We start from the raw sequence: 25,082 nt of genomic DNA, 5'->3' as shown, positions 1-25,082 counted from the left end.
TAGAAGATAGGGGTGAAGTTTGGTCGATGCTTATGTCCTTAGTTAATAACACACCAAATTGTCTATTAATTGGTGATTTTAACCAAGTAGAGTACTCTTGTGACAAATTAGGGGGAACTAGAGATATTAGGGGATGGAAGGAATTTATGGAGTGGAGAATTGGTTCAAGGCTGCTAGAAGTGAACTATAATGGTCCAACTTTTACTTAGACAAATAAAAGAGAAAATCATAAGCTTGTAATGGAACGTATTGACAAGGCATTTGTGGACGAAGAGTGGATGGATAACCATCCAAATAGTAGGCTATACCATCAACCTTTCACAGTTTCAGACCATGGAGCTATTGTCTATGATAGGAGTGGGACAACTACTACAAATAGAAGACCGTATCAAATAGAGAACTGGTGCCTTAAATTTGAGGAGATTGGTTCTTTAATTAGAAGTATATGGGAAAAGAATGAAGTACAAGGCTCGAGTATGTATGTTGTGGATCGAAAATTAAGAGAGCTTAGACCACTAATTAGAAAGTGGTGCGTCAAGTATAAGAAATTCTGGGGAATTAATTGGGCTAATATCTCTGAAACTCTTGAGCAAGAAGCAATGAGGATCAATACACTAGAGGAAGGTAATGAATTTATGCTTATGTTAAATTCTAGCATTAGCAAAATTGACATGGATTTTCTGTATTGGAAGCAAAGACTAAAAAAGCAATGGGTTAAAAAAGGGGATATTTCTTCCAAATTGATGTACTCTCAAGTGAAATAAAGACAAAAGAGGAATGAGATTTACATGATTAAGGACTCTAATAATAGGTGGGTTGAAGGGCAGGAAAATGTGACTAGTGTAGTGGTTAATTTCTTAAAACAAGTCTATGACCCTAGTATTAGTGGTAATGGAGTTGATGAAATTAGTCTTGTGCTAAGGGAACTAGACTTGCCAAGTATTAGTGAGTCAGAAAAGAAAATTTTTGAGCAGAGAATTACTCCGGAAGAGATTAAAAATGCCATGTTTAGTATAAATAAGGATAAATCCCCAGGTCCGGATGGGTTTAATGCAGAATTTTTTAAATAACATTGGGACGTTGTTGGGAATTCATCGGTGAAGGGAATTACGAGTTTCTTTAATAGTGGTTATTTATTAAAATCTTGGAATCAATCAATTCTTATTATGATTCCAAAAGTGGATAATCCGGAAGAGGTTGGGCACCTAAGACCGATTAACCTTTGTAATACAATTTATAAATGCATTTCAAAGTGTATGGTTAATAGGATCAAACAAGTGTAACCAATTTTAATCTCGGAATACCAACATGCTTTCGTACCGGGAAGACATATGGCAGATAATACTCTTCTAAGTCATGAACTCCTAAATCTCATTAACAAAAGGAAAAAAGGGCAAGATCTAGGGGTAATAAAAATGGATATGAGCAAGGCTTATGATCGAGTGAGATGGGATTTTTTAGTCATTGTTTTGAGGAAGTATGGTTTCCCGGAGCATTGGATTTCCTTATGTCACCAATGTTTCTCCACGGTTTCGTTTAAAGTCCTTATTAATGGGAATACCTCGGAAACCTTTAAACCAAAATGTGGGCTTCGACAGGGAGACCCTCTATCCTCGTACCTTTTCTTGTTTTGTATGGACATACTCTCGAGGATTAAAAATTGGAGAGGAGATTAATCTTTTCAAAGGAATTAAAATTACAAGGAATGCCCCAAGGATTAGCCATTTGTTCTTTGCAGATGACGCGCTATTATTTTTCCAAGCCTCGAATAAGGCATGCCATGAGGTAGGCTCGATTATTCAGAGATTTTGTCGAATTTCAGGGGAGCAACTAAACCTCAACAAATCTTTTGTAAAGTTTAGCCCGAGTACCTCAAACCAAAATAAGGTGGTGTTTAAGAATATTCTAAGGATGAGGAATATGGAGAAACTAGACACTCATCTAGGGGTGCCTGTTGACTTGCAAGGTAACAAGAGCTCAAATTTTTTGTATGTTGTAGACAATATTGCTGCAAGGATTATGGCTTGGAACTCTAGTAAGCTGTCCTTCTCCTCAAAGATAATTTTAGCAAACACAGTTTTAATAGCAATGGCTGCTCATGTGATGAATAGCTTTAAGCTCCCATTGAGTATTGTGTCAAAGATAGAGAGCTTAATCAGCAATTTTCTTTGGGAAAATAAGGGTAACAAGGGTATACATTGGGTTAGGAAGAGCATTGTTCAGCTCCCTCGTGGAATGGGAGGTTTGGGAGTGAGAAACATAGCTATCCTAAATGACACCTTGCTAATGAAACAGTCGTGGAGAATGCATAATAACCCACAGCTTCTTGTAGCAAAAGTGTTCTCTACAAAGGGTGGTTCGATGCTAAAAACTGGAAAGTTACATATGAGCAATAAGAGCAATATGTCTTGGGGAATGAGAGGGATTCGTAAAAGTGAAAATCTTTTCATAAAAGGGCACGCTTGGAAAGTAGGAAATGGAGGAAAAATAGGAGTTTTCAGAGATAGATGGGTGAATGGTAGAATTCTAGAAGCAAACTTAGAGGTTACACTGAGACAAGCAATGACTTAGAAGGTGGATAGATTCATTGACAAGAATTCTTGGACCTGGAAAGAAGGGGAGCTTAGAAAAGCTTTCGGTGAGAAGGATGCAGTAGAGATAGGAGCTCTGGAGTTACCAGGGATGGATATAGAGGACACTCTACATTGGCACTACACAATTTCAGGGAAGTTCACTACAAAATCAGGGTATGCTTACCTTATGAGTCAGTGTTCGACCAATGATAGGATCACAGACTCGGAGGTCAAATTTCTAAAATTTTTGTGGAGTCAAAAAATTTTGCCAAAATGGAAAATTTTTGTTTGGAAAATCCTCTATAATGGATTAGCTGTTAAAGGTAATCTCTACCTTAGAAACATAAGTGATAATGGGGCTTGTGAGGTGTGTGGGGAAGAGGAAAATATAAACCATACTCTAAGGCTATGTACAGTAGCGAAAAGAGTATGGCAATGTGGGAGTCTTGGGATTATTTCTTCTTTAAGCCCGAGCATCCCTATCAAAGATTGGTTAATTTGGTATGTCCAACAATTTTACAGCTTGGATGGTAAAGGTAGTACTCGAATTACTACCTTCCTTTTAACAGTTTGGGAAATTTGGTTGGCTAGGAATGAGTTTAGCTTTCATGGCACTAGAACTCATATTACAAGAATTCTTGAGAGGGTGAAAGACAGTATACAAAATCAAAGGGATTTTGAACATATTGAACCTCAAGAATTAGAATTCCTTCATCCACCAGAGGAAGACACTAGCAGCCCACCAGGTTACAAGATTGCTAGTATTGGACAACAACTTATAGGCTCAACCAGAATTTCGATACAAATTGATGGGGCTTGGAATAAGTTGACTAAAAGGAGAGGAGCAGGATGGGTGCTAGAGTATGAGGGAAATGTAACTAATATAAAGGGCTGCTCTTATGGAGTTGCAAATTCAGCACTACAAGCAGAATCAACTGCTTGTTTACAGGCAATTAAATGGTGCTGGGAAGCTGGACTCAAAAGCATAGTAATCAAGACGGATGCTAGCAAATTAGTAGATATGCTACAAGGGAATGAACAACAGGACAAAACTATAATCTGGACGATCAATGAAATAAGCAGGATTGGCCATAATTTGGAGTGGTGTATAATCCGGAAAGAACAAAGATCTCAGGTTGACGAAGCTCACCAAATTGCAAAAATGGCTGCCACAAATGCTATAACTTCAACCCCTGCTATTGCCCTGCTGTCTAGTTACCTTGTTTTAGACTAATTTTCTTGCTTTTACCAGTGTCAAAAAAAAAAAAAAGAAAAAGTGATTGATATTTCGACAAAAATCTATGAATTAGACTGAAATTTTTTGCACGGCTACAACAGATCGATGGACCCCCTCGTCGAAGAAGACTGTAAATCACAGTGATATGACAGAGGATATGAAGAATGTATGATTTGCCACAACGATCGTAGCTTTACTTACGGAATGGTTTTATTTGATTCAACTATCATTTATTTGTTAGACCTAAATCTCATTGTAGATGCCGTATGACTTTTTTATGAATTAATTTTATTTATAAAAAACAAAGTTTTACTTAAAATTGCAATAATATACAGAAATAAAAAGTTATTTTTATAATTATAATTTATTGACGATGACTTATAATAATGATTTGAATTAGGGTGTATTATATCCATCTGATTATTTGAATTTTTAAAATAATTGTAAATGTTTTGAGCTTGAATGATCCTCATCATTGAATCTTTCTAAACTTATATTTGCTTAATTTTTTTAGTCAACACGTTTTAAGTATAGTTTTAATAATTTAAAATTTAACATTATTCATAAATTATTTTGACTAAATTTTGTGTTATATAGTTATGATAATGCAAGCTAGATAAAAAAAGGAAAATTAAACAGATACCCCCGTATTTAAATAAGTAAAACGTTTATCTTATGCATGTATACCACTGCAACTTTCACTAATCATATTTTTAATAATCAATAAGTTAAATTTATGACAATTGAATATTAACTATTTATTGAGAAGATTCCAACAAGTACCCACAGAACTATATTTTTTTTTTATTATCTATAAATCACAAACATTAGTTAAAGTGGATTAGATGAATAGTACAAAAAGTCAAAATGTTTCACCTATTTAAATACAAAGGGAGTAAAGTATATCTTAAAAATAAATGAAAATAAAGCAAACAAGGCTCGATCTTTTATCATTGTAGTTTTTAGTTTTTTGGTTTTGCTTTTAAAAGTCATATATGATATGATATTTCATATAAAGAATCTAAAATTAGTATATCATATGATTTTGATCTGAAAGACAAAAAAGGAGCTTGTTTGTGATTTTTTTGTTTACAGATTTTTTTTTTGGGAAAACAAGCTAAAAAATACAAAAAAAGGAAATTAGAAAAAGTTATATATTTTCACTTTTAGTTGTCAGTTTTCAAATTTATTTTGATTTTAATAAGCTCGATCAATTTTTGATTCATTACTCCCTCCGTGTTTAAATGAATGAAACGATTTGACTTTCACGAAGTTTTAGAAAGGTTAGTTGAATTTATTAAATTTATAGGTAGTGGAGTATAAGTTTAGGAGATAGAAGAAAGTAAGGTGTTTTGTGGGGACCATTATTTAGTAGACTAGCATAGTGCCCGTGTGATGCACGGTTAATAGATTAAATTATTCATTATTAATTCCGTAGGAAAAAAAACAAAGATAATTCAATTAGTAATAAAGCGTTCATTTACTAATGGTCGATACAAAAATAAAGGAATGTAGTTTGAATAATAATTTAAGTCATTAGTATTTTTTTATAATTTCATTTTATTAATTGAAAAATAAATGCATATTGCTCCACGTAATAATTATATAAGAGAAGTAGACTCATTAATTTTCTATCTCTTGTAGAAAGGAAAAAAAAAAAAAAAAACTAAAATTATTTCGTAATACCTTCCGCTTCAATAGCTACAATCTAATACAAAATATATGTTTTACCCGTCGTATCCACCAAAATATTTTTTTTGTTAACTTTTAGATGTATTTTAAATCTAAGTTAATTTAATTTTACTTTAGGTTATATTAAAATTTATTTATTTGAAATTACATTAGGTGGTAGTCTAAAATTACATAGCTAAAAAGGAAAAATAACAATTGCAGAAATGGAAAGTATATAAATAAAATAATCATAATTATTTTAAATGAGTTGGTGCATATTTTGTATATAACTTATAATAGGTAACTAGGTTTTGGGCCTGGGCGATGCCCCGAATTATTACATGAAACTAACTGATCAATATTATATATTGTAATTTATAATTTAATTTTCTTTGAATAATGAATATGTGTTTTTTTAAAAAAAATAATTAAACTATGTGGTTTATGCTTATATATATATATATATATATATATATATATATATATATATATATATATATATATATATATATATATATATATATATATATATATATATATATATATATATATATATATATATATCTTTTCATATTTAAAACATGTTTGATAATTATCTTAGATGGCTAAATAGTCAATTTTGTTGTAAGTGGTTTGGGGTTCGAATCCTCTTATCTTCATATTTTTTATATTTAGTGATGATGTGGCATGTTGTGATCAATGTTGGGTAGGTGACGTTGCGTCATCAAGTGTTTGTGAACTGACGTGGCGTCATAAATTGTTAATGAAGTGACATGGCGTAATTTGGAAGAGTCTACGTGGCGCATGAACGTTTTATAAACGCCTTTTAATATATTAGTATATATAGATTAATGACGTTGGTTAAAAAAAGGGGAAAAAAGAAAAAAGGGAGGGAATTTTGGAGGGAAAAAATCAGTGCCAGGAAGTGACACGTGTCATTATTATGTTATTGATCATGGTGTCTGTTTTTAGTATTATGTTATTGATTATTATTAAAAAAATAGAAAAAATAAGAGAATATTACGAGTAAAAAGAGTAGAGAGAAGTTATTAAAAAAGGAAACGTTTTAAACACGGCCGCAAAAGGAAAACATTTTACCCCCTTTGTTTTTCTTTTTATAAGCTAGAGTTGGATTTGCGCATTTGCCGAGACACAACTTTGATCATTAATATATTTAATTAGAGGTTAATAATAATTATGAGAAAATCAATTTAGAAAAGTAGACATTATGACAAATCCAACAACATATTATATGATTATATTTATATACATTATATATTGATACAAAAATTAAATCAATGATGACATATGAATAGTGGAAAAATCCCAACTCTAGCTTATAAAAAAACAGAGAAAGTAATTTATTTAAATAAGGAGGAAGTCTTTAACATATACCAAATGCTTTTGAAAAAAAAAGGACAGCAATACCAAACAGACTCGACATCAATGTCGATAATGTATTAATGTTTTATTATAGGGTTTTAAAAAATATTATTATTACTCCCTCTGTTTCGCATTAGTTGCAATACTTTTCAATTCGACCGTTTTATATTAGTTGCAACACTATTATATTTGGAAAGGACCCACCATTATTTTATACTTTCTCTCTTCCACTAACCCCACTTTTACAAATATTTTATAATTTCTCTTTCCTACCAACCCTACCCACACTACATTCTATCTCTTACTAACAATCTATCTAATTTACTTCCTCCGTTTCTTATTTCTTGCAACATTTGCCATTTTGGGGTGGTTCACATTTCTTGCAACAAACTTATTTTTTTCCTTATTTGGAAACTTTTTTCGGTCAAAATGACCAATATACCCTTACTTAAAAAATTTTAACACATAATGCTACCCATAATAACAACCCATTATAACCTTACTCTAAATTGATTATCAGTTAAATCACACCCAATTAATCAAACCCATTGTCTTTCTCTCTCCTCCTTCATCTATCATTCCATCATCTTCATCTCTCATAATCAAATTCCTCTTTCTCTCTCCTCCTTCATCTATCATTCCATTATCTTCATCTATCATTCCATCATCTTCATCTCCCATAATCAAATTCCACTTTCTCTCTCCTCCTTCATCTATCATTGCATCATCTTCATCTCTCATAATCAAATTCCAAATCACCTTTTCGTGGGTTTCAGATTTGATTGGTGGGGTTGGTGGCGTGGGTCTGGTAGTTTCGTGGGTTGGTGGTCGTGGGTTCCGTGGGTTGGTGGCGTGGGTTGGTGGTCGTAGGTTGGTGGCGTGGATCTGGTGGTTTCGTGGGTCGTGGGGTTGGTGGCGTGGGTCTGGTGGTTTCGTGGGTCTGGAACCGGTCGTTTTCGGTGGTGTTGGTGCCTTGGTGGTGTCGGTGGGTCTAGATCTGGTAGTGTCGGTGGTTTCGCAGGGGTGGGGGAGGGGTTTTTGGTGGTTTCGTGGGTTAGGTGGGTGGATTTGGTTTGGTGGGTCTGGGTGGTGGTTGTGGTGTCGTTGGGTGATTGCGGGTGGTTTCGAGTGGTTTCTGGGTGGTTTCGTTGGTGGTTGCCTTTCGTTGCTGGTGGTTCTGGTGGCGTGTGTGTTCATTGGTGGTGGTGCTGAACTTTTAGTTATTTAATTAATTATTCACCCTCTCTCCTTAATTACATTATTAACATCTCCCTTACTTTTTATTAAACATGCTTAAAATCTTTTGACTTGGGAACCGTGCAACCCCTCTTTGTTGCAAGAAATAAGAAACGGAGGGAGTATATATATAAAGGGGAGTTTTTTTTTTTTTTTTTTTTTTTTTTTTTTTTTTTTTCCGGAGTTTTAGAAAGCTACATAGTTCAAACAAACCGTGTATTGCACGAGCTTCATCTAGTACTTCATATTATAAGCCTAGTCTATAATTTTCTTAAACTATAAGGCAAGATTACTGTTAAAACGGAATAAATACATTTTTAATACTTTTTTTTTAAGAATTAAAAGGAAAACGAAAAACAATACTCCATCTGTTTCATAATGTTAGTCCCATATAGAATCAATCACATAAAATAAGAAAAGAAATATATTTGGAATCTAACATTAAAGTACAACATAATTCATGATTAGTTTACCTTATTTAGCTTTTTATTAGGAAAACACAAGTCATAATTGCATAATTTAAGGTTAAAATTTCCTTACTTAGAGTCATGTCATCAATCTATTACCAACTAATTCCAAAAAAATCAAGTTATAAATAAAATATACTACCTACGTTTTATTTTAGTTGACACGTTTTGACTTTAGCACTATTCACACACTCCCCTTTGACCATGTTTTGTGATTTATACGTAATGAAAAATATAGTCATGTGGGGTCTTATTAGATTCGTCACGATATATATTTTCAAAATATCAACTTTTTATAATTTTTACTTATCGGTAACTAAAGATATTAACGTTTTGATTTGTGCATTGGCAAACGTGACTAAAAAAACGTGTTAACTAAAAAGAAACGGACGAAGTATTCAATATGGAGAGATTTTTTTGAAACGCCCAAAATATTATATGGGATTAACATTATGAAACGGAGGGAGTAACAAACAGGTCCAAAGGTTTCTTTTTCGAAAGGTTATAAACAAGAGCAATAATTGGCACACGTGTAGGAGACTTGGACTCGAGAAAACTAAGGTAATGTTGCAACTCTCACCTCTAAACTCTTCTCCTACTCAACATCAAATAACTTGCCTTCTCCTTCCTCCTTTCCTCTTCCTTGACTTCCCCCTTAATTTTTAGTATTTTCCTCACTATTTCTTTGCTCTTTTTTATTCCTTAAAGCTAAATTTTATATCTTTTTAATCTTTAAACTCTCCTCTTTCTGGGTTTTGTTCCTTTTAATTTGTACTGAATTGGGTTTATCTCAATTATTGATTTGAGTTGCTCGGTTTTTGTGGTTTCTGTTCGCTTTGTTTTCAAGCAGGTATAAACCCCTTAAGCTTTAATTTGTGTTAAATTATTATTTTTTGTTGAATTATTTTCTGGGTTTTGCATAATTAGCAAGAATTTAAGGGTTTTGGCTGTTGATTAATTTTATATTTTGCATAATTGGAAATTTGTCATATGCTAATATTTTTAATTAACAGGAATTTAAAGACGATTAATGTTGTTAGTGTAGTGCATAATACTTTGTAGTATATACAATTTTGTGTTCTTTTAAAATTTATCAATTGTTTGCTTCACTGATAATGATTGTTGGTGATTGGCATGTTTCTGGATGTTTCTAATTTTACTTTCTTATGGATAATTGGTTATTACCTTTTTGGATAATGTATGAGGTTTTATTGGGTGGTTTGTGGTTATAAGTGATGTTGATTGCGATAATATGATTTCTAGTTCTTGACTTGAGTTATTGGACTATTGATGCAAGCTAAGCCGGGGTGTCGAGGTTTATTGACTTGAGTTTGTGGACTATTGATGCAAGCTAAACTTCGACTATAGAGCCTATACATAATTGTTTGGGCGTTGAGAGAACTATGATTGTCTATGATGTAGTATACTATTATGTGTGATCATGAAATTAAATTGCCTTGATCTGTCTAGTAATTATTTTCTGAAACTTGTATCTAGGATCTTATCCTTTGAACAAAATGTGTTTGATTAGGCTGTTAATGTGTTGGGTGTAATGATTTTGACATGGTTGTCTTATTTGCTACGAAATTAAAACGCTTGTAAGAAAGTTTTTAGTTGATGATGGGATGATTTAAAAAGTTCTGTTAATCTGTTGGTATAATGTTTTTGACCTGGCTCAAAGGAGGTTTTAGTAAATGATGGGATGATTTAAAAAGTGCTGTCAATGTGTTGGTCATAATGTTTTTGACATGGCTGTTAAGTATGGAGAGAGAGAGAGAGAGAGCTATGAGCGAGCTGTATATATTTCATAAACTTATCACATCATAGTGTCACCGTTCTGTAATATAGGTAATCTATGTGTAAATGTGTGTTGAGAATTTTGAAGGGAAATATATCTGTTGCTGCAGCTGCTTTTCATACTAAAAATTGCAATCCGGATTCTAATACCAAATTGATAGATTTTAAAAGCTTTAAAAAATTCTCGGATCTCACCATATGGGGTTATCCCCTCTCTGGTAAATTATCACTTAACATAGAAGCTAAGTAAACAGTTTTGGATTGTAAAAGTAGAAACACAAATTATGGCCTATATGCTTTCATTACCACCGATGATTTTGAAAAATCCGATTACATTTTATTCTGCACAATTTCTTGACTGAAAATAATCGGGCACGCCCGAGGTGTAATTATCCACATTAATACATAGGCATCCCGTTTCTTATGGTCATTGTCATTAAATATGATCAGCATTACTAAAGTTTCATCATTATTTGTTACTTTTTTGCAGATAAAGTTATTGCACAATCCTGACACTGATAAGGGTAACCTTTTAATAACCATTATAAGGTATTTGCTGACCATTTATGATCATAATGGATCCCAGAGGTGGATCTTGGGTGGGTGAATTGTATCAAAAGTTTGAGGCCATGTGTGCTGAAGTGGAGGAAGTTATGTCCGAGGTACTTTCAAGACCTAAATTTCGTTTTATGTTGTTCTATTAAGTTTTAATAGTCGGAAGCGCTCATCAATCTATAATATGTTACTCGTATGAGGAAGAGATCCATAAAATATGATTTCTTTCACCTTTTCATCAATGGTAAAAAATAAATAAATTAGATCTATGATTTTACAAGGTCTCTTTATTGGTCTCTTTCCTACCTTCCTCCCTCTTCTATTCATCTATCTTAATGTTTTCTTTTTAAGATGCTGAAATTTCCTTTTGCTGAATAGGATACTCTCAAATATGTTGAGAATCAGGTGCGGACTGTCGGGAAAACTGTTAAGAAATTCTACTCAGATGTCATTCAAGATTTGCACCAACCATCGTCATTAGATACAGTAAAATCTGGGGACCCCCTTATGACTGTTATCCATCATGGTGATGGTAAAATCTGTAGGAACCCAAACGTAGATGATAAAACTAAACCTGTTGATGCTACATCTGAGAAAATGGTAAACAATGTTAATGGCGCTGCTGCTTGTGATGACAGTATATATGGGTATTGTGATGTGTTTAAGCCATGTGAACCAACATCCAATAAACCTCCTAGAGATAATAAGTGTACTAAAGTAAACTCTCGGATCCACGGCACTAAATCGGCTTTATCAAATCAATCTACACATGTGGCAAAAATTCTGGATTGTAGAAAAGATTCTCAGAACAAGTGTGTCTCTAATTCTCCAAGCATAAATGCCACTGTGACAAACAATACTCATGAAGAAATCACATTTATTGCATCCCATAATGAAAGTGATAAACCTTCATCTGTACATAGGGATGCCAGTTCAGAGGAAGCTTCCAAAGTGAGTGACAATGAAAATGTAGCAGTTTCCGGAGATATAATAGAAGGCTATGAAGGAGGTGATGCTATAAATGAAAAGGAGATGAGAGTGCTTTCTGGTGAACACTTTTCAACTGACTTAGGCAGTAAGTCTCTTTCTATGTTACTTGAACTAGATCTTGTACATCATAGTATCCACCTGTGACTTTTGGTACGAGACATGACATCTGGCCACAAGTTTACGGTGTATGGTTGAGTAGGATGGATACTACAATCTGAGTTATTGTGTAAAGCCTTCCTTACGGCCTATACACTGGATATATATAATTTTTTTTAATCCCATTTGCTTAAATATATACCCTAATTCTGTTTTATCTATTACGTTTTCAGTATCACCAAAGAAGGCTGATGCTGCTGATTTGAGTGCCATAATCACCAGCACTAAAGAGAAGTCTTTAAAATTTGATGAGGAGATCTCTATATCTCATAGAGGTAATGAATGCTGACTGCTTTTATTTTATACATGAAATTTCTATTTACACTCTGTGCACTTGACATCGTTAGAACCTGTACTTATATTTTAATTTGGCCAAATATTTAATTTATTACTTCATTTTCCTAAGTTCCACTCACTTTTTGTTTTCGTCTGTTTTTCTAAGTTCTACTAACTTTTACTTTAATCCTTTTATGGCAACGTTTATTCATTTTTTTATCATATAAAACCTCACTTTATGAAACCCAATTATATTTAATAAACTCACTCTCTTATCTGTCTCCTCTATAAAGCAAAAATCCACACACAAGATCCTCTTCCCACTTTTTCTTGGTTTGCTTAGCTACAGTAAGAGTATACTCAGGAAAACAAAGGTTGTACAAAGGATCAAACTATTTATTTTAATTGCAAGAGGTTTGAATTTTACTTTGTAAGGTTTATATTTGTTTTTTTTAGTTGGTTCGATTATTTTTATTTTTATTTTTATTTTATTTTTATTTTTTATTTTTTTTTTAAATTATAAAGGGCCGTATTTTTTTATTTTGGGAATTTTCGGATTTTTTTAGGGGGGTCGATAAGGTGTAATTAATCATTAGGTTATTTTCTCCTATGTGCATTTCCAATTATAATATACTGACCACTTAACTAAAACGAAAAAGAATTTTCAACCCTTTGTATAAAATAAAATTTGGACCTCTTCCAATTAAAATAAATAATATTGATTCTGAAATACATAAAGTATTTTGAACTTAGAAGTTAGAACAATAAAACGTGTATTTTGCTTTAGTGGAGACTTGATTCTGTTTCTTTCTAGGAAGGTTCTTCTCCTTCAAAAACCTGTATATGCATAATGGTTCTAGGAAGGTGCTCACCATTGGCAGTTAAAAAGAAAAAGGACAGGTGGGTACAGTACCATGATCTGTGTTTTTTGGTTTGGTGGTCTGTATATGCTACCATACACTCTCCGTCACATTGTAAGTGTCATAGTTGGCTTTTATTTTATTTTTTCTTTTTCTTTTTCTTTTTTTTTTTTTTCATTAAGAAAAGCAAATCATCAATTGGATCTATCGATTGTGTATTACGGTGTAGCAGTTTAGCTTTGGCATTGTGTGAATATGATTTGGTAGATGTGCACATTAGAGTAGGACAATTAAATGGGACAAACCCAAATATAGATTCCAGGCCCGTTCTTAAGATTTTGGTGGCCTATGGGCAAAATAACATATTGGGGTCCTAGAATAACTAGTAAAGTAAAAAAAAAAAAAAATTTTAAAAATTGCAATGTGTATACATAGATTTTTTTTATTTTATTTTTTTTCGAAATGGTTCTTTAAATTTTTAACTACCGAATAAAACCATAAGGCTCATAATAAATTATTGTATACCATATCATATCATATATAACTAATATATAAAGCTAAACTTTTAGCCGGGGGTCATGAGACAGCGACACAAAGTGTTTTAATTATTAGCCAAGTGTCGCGCCACGTAAGCGATAAATAAGCTATAACACGACACCTATGATGCTGGATAAGCGAATTTAAGATGAGAAAGTTATTTTAGAGTTATATTTATGATAGGACTTTTAATATTCCAGGTATATAAGATAGATAAACGAATATAAGATAGATTTTTTAGGATAAAAAAATTTATTTTATAGTTTTATTTGTGATAGGACTTCTAATATTCCATATGTATAAAATAGATTATAACTATTATTATGATGATTTTTACAAAAAAAAAAAGTGTTAATATTCGACATTTGGGACAAAAACGTATTCAACAACCCGGCAATTGTCCGGGCACAAAACTAGTACGAGTATAATAGTTGCATAAGAAGTACTTCACTAAAATATGAAAATAAAATTAAAAATTACGTAAATATTAAGGAATTTAATGCAAAGAATATAATTGATTTTGATGAAAGTAATTAATGAAGGAAGTTATACGGAATCATGAAGAGCATTCATATTCATTTACTACGTAATTACTAATTTCCATTAAACACTTTTTTTTAACTAAACTTATACTAAAAAATAAAAAAGAAAAATTGATGTTGGGCCTCCATCCCTGGGCCAGGCAGCAGCACCTTATGCACTGCCCAGGGACGGGCCTGATAGATTCTTTGAACTTTCAGTAGGATAGACAGAGTAACCACTGTTTGTTGCTTTTATCCCCCGTTCCATTTTGCATTATTGCCTAAAATTGTGTTACCTATTCTAGTGGATTGCCTTGTGCAAAGAGTAATTGCATATAGGACTAGATGCATGGCATGCATGTCGTAACTCTTCAACTATAATTTCCCATCTTTGCTTTAGTGCTTTAGGTACTTTCAACTTTTATTAGTAGTCACCTAGTAGCAGACGTAACCGATCTTATTGGCTACATTGATAACCTCCTCATCTGTTTTCATTTTCTGCAATATTTCTGATCAGTGACCCCACTGTACCTACTTTCCGGTAGTTTTGTATTTCTGCATCAGTTGTATACTCTTTTGTGCTTGTAGCTAACAGCTCTCTCAAAAACGTAAATTACTGTGTTGTAATTTGTAAATGTTCTACACCATGAATGCATGTGCATGTTATAATCTAAACAAAACACCATCACCACTCATCACACCTGTTGCCTCTTCGAAACAATTTCTTTCCTCTAAAGTTGCATTGACCGCGGAAATTTGTTCATTACTCAGAATATATATATATATATATATATATATATATATATATATATATATATATATATATATATATATATATATATATATATGAACTAAATTAGATTGGGGAACGGTCTCAATCTGCATGAGTATTTGCAGATTTTGTTGTTAATTATTCTATTACAATCCATATGTTAATATTTGAATTCCAAATCTCTGAACTCAATTTGCTTCATCGTTTTGAACTCCTTGTATGGTAATATACGTTAGCCTGACTGGGCACCATTTCATCCACATAGGATAAAGCGAGAAAAGAATGAAAGTACACTATAGTGATTTACTCCGCAATATATCATGTCATTACACTATGTCGAATGGGATGTGGACATTAGCCCATAAACATGGAGGATGAGACATAATTTGTGCTAGTATGCACATAAACCATTGTTGCATAGTACTTTAGCAATCACATTGTGCAATGATGAATTGGAAACTTGTCCTGTCATTGTTATTCATGAGGAAACATCTTTGCGACCTTGCATTGGATATATGGTACATTTTAGCTACTCTACATTTTTGTGACAAGTATAGGTCTTAAAGGTTTGTAAGGGACTAAAATAAGAGTTTCAGATTTTATTATATGTGCATTTATATTGTACCAATGTACATAACAGATTTAGTTACAAATTACTTCGTATAATAGTTGATACAGTAACATGATGCCGAAAAACAAGTGGTGCAGTTTCATTTGGACGCTTAAATTTGCTACATGCTGAATGGCAAATACAAAACTGTTGACCTTTATGTAACCAAACAATCTTTACTTGGGGGCATTTGAATGGTGTAAATCTCCTCCATTTTTCTGATCATATTATATTTTATTTGTTACTCTATTTTGTTGTAAAGCCTTCACTGCCATGTACCATAAAAATCATGCATTCTTTACTTTGCTGCTTTCCTTTAGAAGATCTGTTGTTTTGAATAGTTTATTTATAAACTTGGTATCGACTGGTTCCATTTTGCAGAAACATTGTTATCCTTTGGTTCCAGTGAATTCAAAGAATGTGATGCTGATAAACAAAATGTTCTAATTGGGGAACAGCTTAATCTGGTCAAACTCGGGGACTCCTGTGTTCTGGTGGAGATGAATGATAATTCTGCTAAATATGCACCTGATCACATACAGAAATCTTACAAGGTACCCGAATGAACTCCCCCCCAACACCTCACCCTCTTATCAAGTTATCCTTGTGAAAAAGAAAAGAGAACATTCATTCGGCTGATAAGTAGTTGCCACAACCACATTGTCTCAAATCTCTCAATCCCTCATAAGTCAAATTTGCATTTTCTTGATACTTCGTATATTTGTTGACTTGAAAGATCCTCTTCAGTTTTGTTCACTTGATTTATGGCTCATTAGAAAATCTTAATCACTATCATTACTATCTCTGTCCGTCAATTTTATATCACATTTCTAATTTAGGTCATCTTGGCCACATGGCCAGTCCCTGAATTTAGAATTTGAAAATTTCCTGCGTATCCTCTGTGATAACCATTACTAGTGTCGTAGAGGCGTAAAAAATTTAACTAGTGAGGGATATTTTTGGTCCTTTGGCGAAATTCTTTGAATATAACTCCGTTCATATGTGGTTTATTATTTAAGGGTAACATCTTAGGTTCTTAAAATGGTCTCAATTATTTAAGCTTCTGCTTTTTTTTCAGAAGAAAATCCAAGATGTGTTTTCACCTAGGAGATGGACAAAAGGCAAGCGAGAGCAGGAGCAATTTGCTGTATGGTATGAAGATCAAAGAGGAAAGAACTTCGCTTCTTCTACGATGCATACAGATATTCAGAAATCACAAGTTTCTGAATCCTTTGAATCAGATTGGGAACTTCTCTAGGACCGTCAAACCTGGTATGATAATCGTAGACAACTTAAGTAGTCTTGCAGTGATGGCGCCCCCTTTCTCAAGAATTGCGGTGGTGTTCTTGTGAGTGTCAATAATAACGTATTTAAGTAACGTCCATATATACTGCTATTACAAGTTCAAGTTGAGATTTGGAAACTGAATTAATAGCTGCGGCCATTGAATAAGATTCAATTATCTCATCCCTGAGATGCCCTTTTCCTGAAGTGATTTGTTGTAAATAAGTTCCCACACACTCAATCATACTGCTATCTACATATCAAGTTTAACATCGCCGTTTTTTGGATGTCATTGTGTTTGTGGCTTTTGAGCACTCTATGTAGTATCTGAATCAACAAGGTACAGTTTAAAGTTCGTGTTTTAAGTAGTTTTTATGCCGTACATGAACAGGGGAAACAAATCAAATCTATCCAATTCAATAAAACAATTCAATTCCTATGAAGCAAATAAACAACATAGCCAAAAACACTGCTTATGCTTTGGCAGTGTTGAAAAACGCATTTAAGTTTTCAACTGAACGACTTTTTGTTCTGTATAATCAACCCTATCATAAAAACAACATAAAACTATTTTCTTAAGAACTAGATATATCCCCTGAATCATCAAAGAAAAGAGAAGCATACAACAATCTATTCCAAGTATCAGGTACCCCAGGAAGGCACCAATGGCCACAATCAGCAGTACGCGAAAGATTATACATATTCTTTTGTGCTCGAATCTGCCAGTCCTTGTACCTGTAGATGGACGGATGTGCATCTATTCTATACTGCGATAATTTAGTAATGTCCAAGTACTTAACTTGTGATTTGCTCGACATTTCTTTGATCACACTCTTGGTAACACGAATCAAGGATTTAGGAAACAGCGACTTATAGGAATCATCCATGATGGGTTTGGTTTTAGTATAGCACCATTGATTGTACTGTGGAGCTTTGTGCTCAGCCGAAATACTCCTAAAGAAAACGGTTGTTTTTGTTTGATCGACGGTGTTTTCGACCCATCTTGCCCATGTCTTCATTGCACGTTTGTATGCTATGTGTAGTGGCATATCTTTTACCAGCTTTCCTCTATATTCATACAATTCCCAGCTGAAAATTGGAAATAAATTGTGGGTTTAGTGCTTACTAAAAATACTGCTGACGGTGTAGAGTTCAAGTTTATAAAGTATTACGGAGTATTTGATCAGAAAAACAATGTTATAATAATCATGTCAATCATATTTTGTATTTAGTTTTCTAGTTTTATTAGGAACTAAAAACAAAAAAAATGATGAATACATGACATCTCATAAAATTGGAACAAGACATTATGTCCTATCATGTCGTGAATCTTTTTTTAAAGAAACATTGACGTTGAAAATTGATTAATATAGCTATGACTAATTTTATTGTCCCGTTGTCCGTAATTTTTCTAAAACATATACTACCTCCCTTACAGGTTATGTGCAACGATTTGACATAAAGCAGAGAGGGAAAATGTCTAATCGTTGCACATAACCTGTAACGGAGGTAGTATCATAAATTTGAAATTGAAAATTGACAGTATTTACAATATTTTGATTTGTGATGTTTGTCAACACACTTACAAATCTAATAACCATTAATTCTAGTATATAGGATGATTTATAATGAAATGAGAGTTGTTTATTTAGTTTGAAAATATGCATTAGGATTAAACCAACAACTATGTTACTGAGGGTGACATCTATTTGTACAATATAACAATAAAGTAGAGTCAAATATAGTAGTTAAACTATAAAGAAGAGTCAAAATATTGTATGAAATAACAATAAATAGAGTAAGATTTAAAACGGGATTCAAGTAGGTTATTAATTATTGCTTTTGTTGGTCTTAACATAACATAAATTCCTTTAGTAGTTGAACATGGAGAATTTGAATTATAAACCAATGCAATTTTAGTGAATGTCACTATTATTTCAATAGATTAAAATAGTATTGAACAAAAAGAGTCAAAACTTTGTAATAAAAATCTACATTGATTCATAAATAAGCTACTTTTTTTGTTGACGAAGTATTAGACAAAAAAAGCATCACCCTACAAATATATATAATATAAATGCATTGCTAATCTTAAAGCCCTTCTTTAATATTTTTACAGTAGTAGTTGTATGAGTTGGTAAAAAAGGGGCATCATAATTCATTTATGCTCAACTAAACAATAAAAAAGTATATATTACTTTTCAATTCATACTTTCATAGTAATGTGTTGCTTCTGTTTCGTTGGTAACTTTTTGCATGATTTGCTATATTTGCCTTTCAATTGGTAAATTGCATGGAATTCAGAAAAAAGTTACTTGTCAACTACAAATTATTTAAAATGTAAAAGGGGTTGGAAGTCTTGGAACCTAGAAAGGAAAAATGGAGTAATATATTATAGACTAGTGATGACTATACTTTATTTTAAAAGAAATGTAAATTCTTGAAATGTTTTTAATGAAAAAATAAAAATGAAAAATATGATACAGATCGGATGATTGAAGTCTTTATCCCTACTTCATATCTACACCCTCCATTCTTTATAGATATTTTCATTTATACTGTATACAGACTATAATTCATATATGATACAAAGTAAAATTTTCTATAATTATTTTTAATTTTAGAGTAATAAAGTATGAACAATTTTAACTATATATGAAAAAAAAACATGGTTTAAAATTAACATTTAAACATCCACATAAAAAAGTTACATGTCAACTACAAATTATTATAATACACATTCCTATCTCAATATACTTAGTGGTAATAATTATGAAAATTTAATAGTTTATTTCGGTATGAACTTAGAAATCATTACAAAAAAAAAAAAAAGATTTATAACCTAGTATTCCAAATATGTAAAAGCATATTTGTTTGAATTAGAATGACTTACGCTTTCTTTTTACCAATTTGAGCCCACCAATGTCCAGAGTTGAATATCATAATATCAGCTTTAGGCCACAACTCAGAGTTATGTGACAATTTATCAAGCACAAGAACATTTTTGCCACTTTCATGGTTTTTGTTGAGTTCTACTAGAAATGGACTCCAAAAAAATTCAACTGTGAAATTATAGTCCTCCTGCAAGTATACAATAAGTATAATTTACACTCGATCATCGATCTTATTTGAAATTTCGTCGTAGGACTAGAAACTTAGTGTATGTACCGACCTTTACTTTCAAGAACGTTTTCAAAACTTTCTTTTGAGAATGAACCTCGGCTTTAGATGAAGCATTTGGTATGGAGGAATAGAGAATGCACGCGAGTGACTCCCACATGTTTCGGTTTAGTGAGTCTCCTACTAAGATCACCCTCTTGTTTCTAAATCGTTCCACCATGTCTGTTCCATTTAGCCTACGACATAAATTATGTACAATTTGTTGTAAACCTTCAATTCAATATATATACGTTATAACAGAAGTTTATGTTACAATTAATGTGATAAATTTTGAAAGAAATTAAGGTTTAATTTTCCAACAAATTAAACTCTGTAATCATGGATGTTATGTAAAACGAAATAGATGTGCTTAGTACTAAAATAATGTATACCCGTCAATTGAAAAAACAAAAATAAATAAAAATACTTACAATGGTATGTCACAACCTCTAGGCTTCCATACCCATTTTTCGTACTCGAAATCAGGCCTTCCATTTCTCTGGCAGCTCATCTTCTCTTCAAGAAACGGACAGTTCATCACGTTGTAGCTCGGATTTTGATCCGGCTTGTAAACCCAACTCCCATAAAACATATTACACTTCTTCTCACGCTTCATCAACGCCCGTGTTCCAATGTTTTTAACGTAAGTAACATTTGATTTCTCAAGTCTATAAATTTCCTTTGGCTTCTCTATGGCATTAGTAGTGAAATTCTTAGACCATGGGATCAATTCCGCCACGACGCTAGCTATAGGTAGCGGAGGCTCCGAAGGCTTAACAATTATGTTCATTGCCTCAGTCGGTCCAATTTCTAGTACTGTGCTTTCAACTTCAAAAAGACGTACGTTTTGGTCATTTTCGCGAAGAAGAAAGACGAGCATCAAACAACCTATTAGGCTACAAATTGTACATATTTTCCATGTAGCCGTTACATTGGAGCTTAACTCCATAACTCAGATTTTTGAGTATTAATTTTTGTTTTGTAATTTTTAGTGTGGTAATACTACTATAAATATGCATACATACTACATGCATGGCAAAAATAGGTACGTGTGTGACACTGCTAACTATATTAGTTATATATTGTAGTTGTTTATAAAGTATCCAATGAAATTAATATATTACTTTTGGGTAGGGTCAAGTGATAATGTGATATTATTAGACATTATTTAGACGTAAGAAAATGTTATTAATGTATGATTGAGTTACATATGGTCAAGTAATGTTAATCGTACGTAAGTCATTTGTCGAGTGGTTATACTTTGTTTCTAAATCTTAACTACTCATATTATTATTGGATTCAGAATCTCTTTACAGTTTGCACCCAGCAGACAAATTGGTTTATAGAGCAAATTTTTAAACACCTAATATTTTATTAATTTGGGGTAAAGAATTGTGAATAAAAGAGCAAGTAGAAGATATTTGATTACAGGTCTAGGATATCAATCAATACTTAAACCAATACATAAAATATAGCGATATTCTTAATAGTAACTATTTTGGGTTGAATGTCCCTCGGAAAGTAGGCTCGAATGCTGCAGTCACCCAGCATGACCACCTGGCCTGCAAAACAATGATCAAGTTATTAGTGACCGAACACGAAATTCTATTGAGGGGGCAATTGGTATTAAATTAATAAAGGTAACGGAATGGAAACAAATTAGGTGGGGGGGGGGGGGGGGGAAGGGTATTATTTAGTGTTACCCTTACTAGTTGTTTGATATCACTAAGGAAACGTAAACGATTACAACCAATCTGTTTCCTCTTGTTTGGCATAGATAACTTGAAAAGAAATTGTTTTCCTTTTTTTTTGTTGTCTTTGCTAATTTTTGCTACACATTATACAATGTAGATCAACAATAATTACCATAAAATGTCATATACTAGATATACGCAAAGTCACATAAATTATTGATTATAAAAGAATTGAAATTCTTGTAAAAGAAAAAAAAAAAAGAGCATTCAAAGTTAACATTGACATATACAAATATTTTCCCAAAAGAGTCAGATACATCATGCAGGGAGGCAATCAAATCATCATCATCATTCCTACACAAGCTCTTCAGCCCTCTTATACTTTCCTTTTACCTTAGCCTCCTTCGCCTTTATAGAGCGTTTTCCGGATTGAGTAGTAGAATCAATTACGAAAGAATGAGTAGAATTCACATCATCTTCTTCATCACTCTCGACATTCAATGGTTGCTTCTCAATCCCTAGATCCCATATCTTCTATAGCATCAACGAACAATTAACTTGCATCTTCGGTAGCTTTGTCTTTTGCGTATATTTCCGCAAGAGTATCATAGTCAATGAATGAAACTCCAACCACCCCTTAGCTTTCTTATGAGTCTGCCATATAAGAGAGGATGCACAATTTAATGAGATAGTGTAAGTTTAATATAAGCAAGCACTAAGCTACCGAGCTGCTACACACAGTATCATATTCATCTTTCATTTATAAATACTTTAATTTTAACACAAGATCTATATGTCCCTAACTTTACTTTCCCTAAAACAAGTTTGTTATTACATAATACTTTAGGATTTTTGTAATTTTGCAGCAGATTGTACTACCAAATCACATTTAGAAAAGAGTAACAGATCTAGAACATTATCTCTATATTATTATACAGTCACAACACTTATACATAATTCACCCAAAAGTATCCTAAATAAGAATGAGTAAACCAAGCTGGAACAATACATTTAAGACCAAGTGGAATATGTTGCGAATTCACCTAAATTATTACTATATACTTGTAAATTTCATAACTAAGTAGATCATATTAATTAAGATTCAATTCACTATGTTTGATCAAGTTTCTGAAAGGCCAATAATTGTTAGTTATTACAGGGTATATATTCGATTTACCTACTTACTTTATAATATGGATGCTTACTTTACACAAGCAAATAATGAAGCAGAATACTGCTATATCAATTTGCTTGACTTTTGGCATGTCAGAACAAAACTATAGTATGTCCAAGGAAATTCCAAGATTGTGTTTGGTGGAAGGGGTCTAGATAAATTTTAGGAAAATTTCACATTTGCTACCAGGGAAAGGACCCTAATTCACATTTGCTACCCTTTTAATTTTTTATTTTATATTGCTACCATCTAAATTAGAGTATTTTAAAAATCACTACCACTTAACGAAATCCGTTAGGATTTCCGTTAAGTTTATTAAAAAAAATAAAATTTAAATTAAAAAATTTAAAAAAATTAAAAAAATTAAAAACCACCTTCCCCCTCCCCACCACCCCTTCCCTCCCCCCTGTCGGCGGCCGACGACCGGCGAACCCACCCCCCTCCTTTTCCCCCACCCCTACGCAGCCAACGCCAACTGGCAAACCCACCCTCCTCCTTTTCCCCCACCCCTACGCAGCCAACACGAACCAGCGAACACCCACCCGTACTTGCTGCCCCGACCCCCACCCAAACCAAAACCACCCCTTTCCTCTTCCTCCCACCGTTCCCCCCACCGAAATCGACCCCCTCCCCTTCCCCTACCATTTTTGGCCTTCCCTAAACCTAAACCACTCGTCCACCACCCCCAAAACCACCCAAATCAAATTTAGGGTTTCGTTTTCGGCTCGATTCAGGTTGGGGTGGGGGAAATCGGTCGTTTTCGGCTCGATTCAGGTTGAGGAAAAGGGAAATCGGCTGTTTCTGGCTCGATTCCGGTTAGGGTGATGTCAGGGCTGGTGTTTAAGGGTTGGGGGTGGCTGTTTTGGCTGTTTTGGGTGGGGGAAGGGTGGTGTCTGGGCTGGTGTTTAAGGGTGGGGGTGGGGGCAGCGAGGAAGGGACAGGGAAGGTGGTGGGGCTGTCACCGGCGCCGACAGGGGGTAGGGAGGTTGCTGGGTTTTTGAAAAAAATCATGGTGGTCGAAGGTGGCAAACATGGGAGGTAGTGAGGGTGTTCGAGGAGGGAGGGGTGGTAGTGAGGGTGGTTGATGTCACTAACGGAAATTGTAACGGAAAGTGTTAAGTGGTAGCAAAATTAAAATTATGTGATTTTGTGTGGTAGTAATATAAAATAAAAATTTAAAGGGGTAGCAAATGTGAATTAGGGTCCTTTCCCTGGTAGCAAATGTGAAATTTTCCTAAATTTTATGTTTTAAGAAAAGTAAATTTATCCTATGACTTGCTCAAACATAAAGACAAAAGATCAGACAAAGGAAATATAGATCTAGATCAGGGGTATAAATGCTTGAAAATAGTTCAATCTTTTATAAAACTAATCCTTTTTTCAGAGTAGTAGGTGGGTGGGCAGAAGTTACCAAGGCACACAGTTTAGGCAAAAGGTGCTTATACCAGTTTCATTACTAACACTAGCAGGTTCGAGATTCTATTACAGCATGCTTAATTTCTCTCCTTCAACCACCATGGAACCACCACCACCACCTCCACAACCACTGCAGACTCAGCAACCTCCCTCCCAACCCCACAATGCTTCAAATGCGGCGCACCCAACAACCTCCCACCCCCACCCCCACCCCCACCACCACTACCCGACTCAGCCTCTCCTCCTTCCTACATCCATATCTGCCTCCCCGCCAAACCAATCCAAATCAAAATTCTAAATCAGCAACTTCCTAAGGCACTTCAAATCCAAAAACAATCCCCAACTATACAATCACCCCAACAAAATCATGGGAAAAAACTGGAGGAAAAACACAAAATAACCAGCAAATAAAACACAACAATATGCTTATTACTACCAAAAGAAGCATTGTGACTGTTAACAGGAGCAAAATTCTTAACAGAAATTCTTCAAGCTTAGACTTAAACCAAGTCCAAATTCAAGCTCGTAATAATCATCAGAAACCTTATAATTAACATTCTAATGATGATGATGATGATAGTTGGTATGGAGTTGAGTATGGTGGTTTAGGTTTGCTCAACCCTAACTAATTAACTAAATTTGGCCCTAGGAAAACCCTAATTTCTAATAAGAAGCAGTGTAGATCGAAATGGTAGTAAATTCAAACCAAAATTC

General features: G+C 33.5%; 4 protein-coding genes across 5 annotated transcripts; 3 read left to right on the top strand and 1 right to left on the bottom strand.

Moving 5' to 3' along the window:
- Positions 1–239: 239 nt before the first annotated feature.
- Positions 240–1,070, top strand: LOC145619780 (uncharacterized). Its single transcript, XM_081674475.1, has 2 exons — positions 240–682; positions 767–1,070. The coding sequence occupies exons 1-2, from the start codon at positions 240–242 to the stop codon at positions 1,068–1,070; spliced, it is 747 nt and encodes a 248-aa protein (XP_081530601.1).
- A 409-nt stretch (positions 1,071–1,479) lies between these two features.
- LOC145619779 (uncharacterized) lies at positions 1,480–3,807 on the top strand. Its single transcript, XM_081674474.1, has 2 exons — positions 1,480–2,511; positions 2,575–3,807. Exons 1-2 carry the CDS (start codon positions 1,480–1,482, stop codon positions 3,805–3,807), a joined length of 2,265 nt encoding a protein of 754 aa, XP_081530600.1.
- Positions 3,808–9,171: 5,364 nt separating this feature from the next.
- Positions 9,172–17,212, top strand: LOC145620908 (uncharacterized). 2 transcript variants are annotated; one of them, XM_081675640.1, is made up of 6 exons: positions 9,172–9,417; positions 10,855–11,026; positions 11,298–11,994; positions 12,239–12,340; positions 16,023–16,195; positions 16,720–17,212. In XM_081675640.1, exons 2-6 carry the CDS (start codon positions 10,931–10,933, stop codon positions 16,897–16,899), a joined length of 1,248 nt encoding a protein of 415 aa, XP_081531766.1. In that variant the 5' UTR covers positions 9,172–9,417; positions 10,855–10,930; the 3' UTR covers positions 16,900–17,212. The 2 variants fall into 2 exon arrangements, with proteins under 2 accessions (XP_081531766.1, XP_081531767.1); XM_081675641.1 differs by lacking the exon at positions 16,720–17,212 and adding an exon at positions 13,160–13,241 and having other exon boundaries at positions 16,023–16,189.
- A 271-nt stretch (positions 17,213–17,483) lies between these two features.
- On the bottom strand, positions 17,484–21,058 carry LOC145621073 (protein trichome birefringence-like 43). Its single transcript, XM_081675807.1, has 4 exons — positions 20,516–21,058; positions 20,098–20,281; positions 19,819–20,006; positions 17,484–18,014 (listed from the first exon to the last, which is right to left on the bottom strand). The coding sequence occupies exons 1-4, from the start codon at positions 21,031–21,033 to the stop codon at positions 17,501–17,503; spliced, it is 1,404 nt and encodes a 467-aa protein (XP_081531933.1). The 5' UTR covers positions 21,034–21,058; the 3' UTR covers positions 17,484–17,500.
- Positions 21,059–25,082: the final 4,024 nt, after the last annotated feature.

Source organism: Chenopodium album, chromosome 27 (assembly GCF_948465745.1).
Source record: "Chenopodium album chromosome 27, dcCheAlbu1.1, whole genome shotgun sequence".
NCBI lineage: Eukaryota > Viridiplantae > Streptophyta > Magnoliopsida > Caryophyllales > Amaranthaceae > Chenopodium > Chenopodium album.
This window is presented reverse-complemented; position numbering and strand designations above follow the sequence as displayed.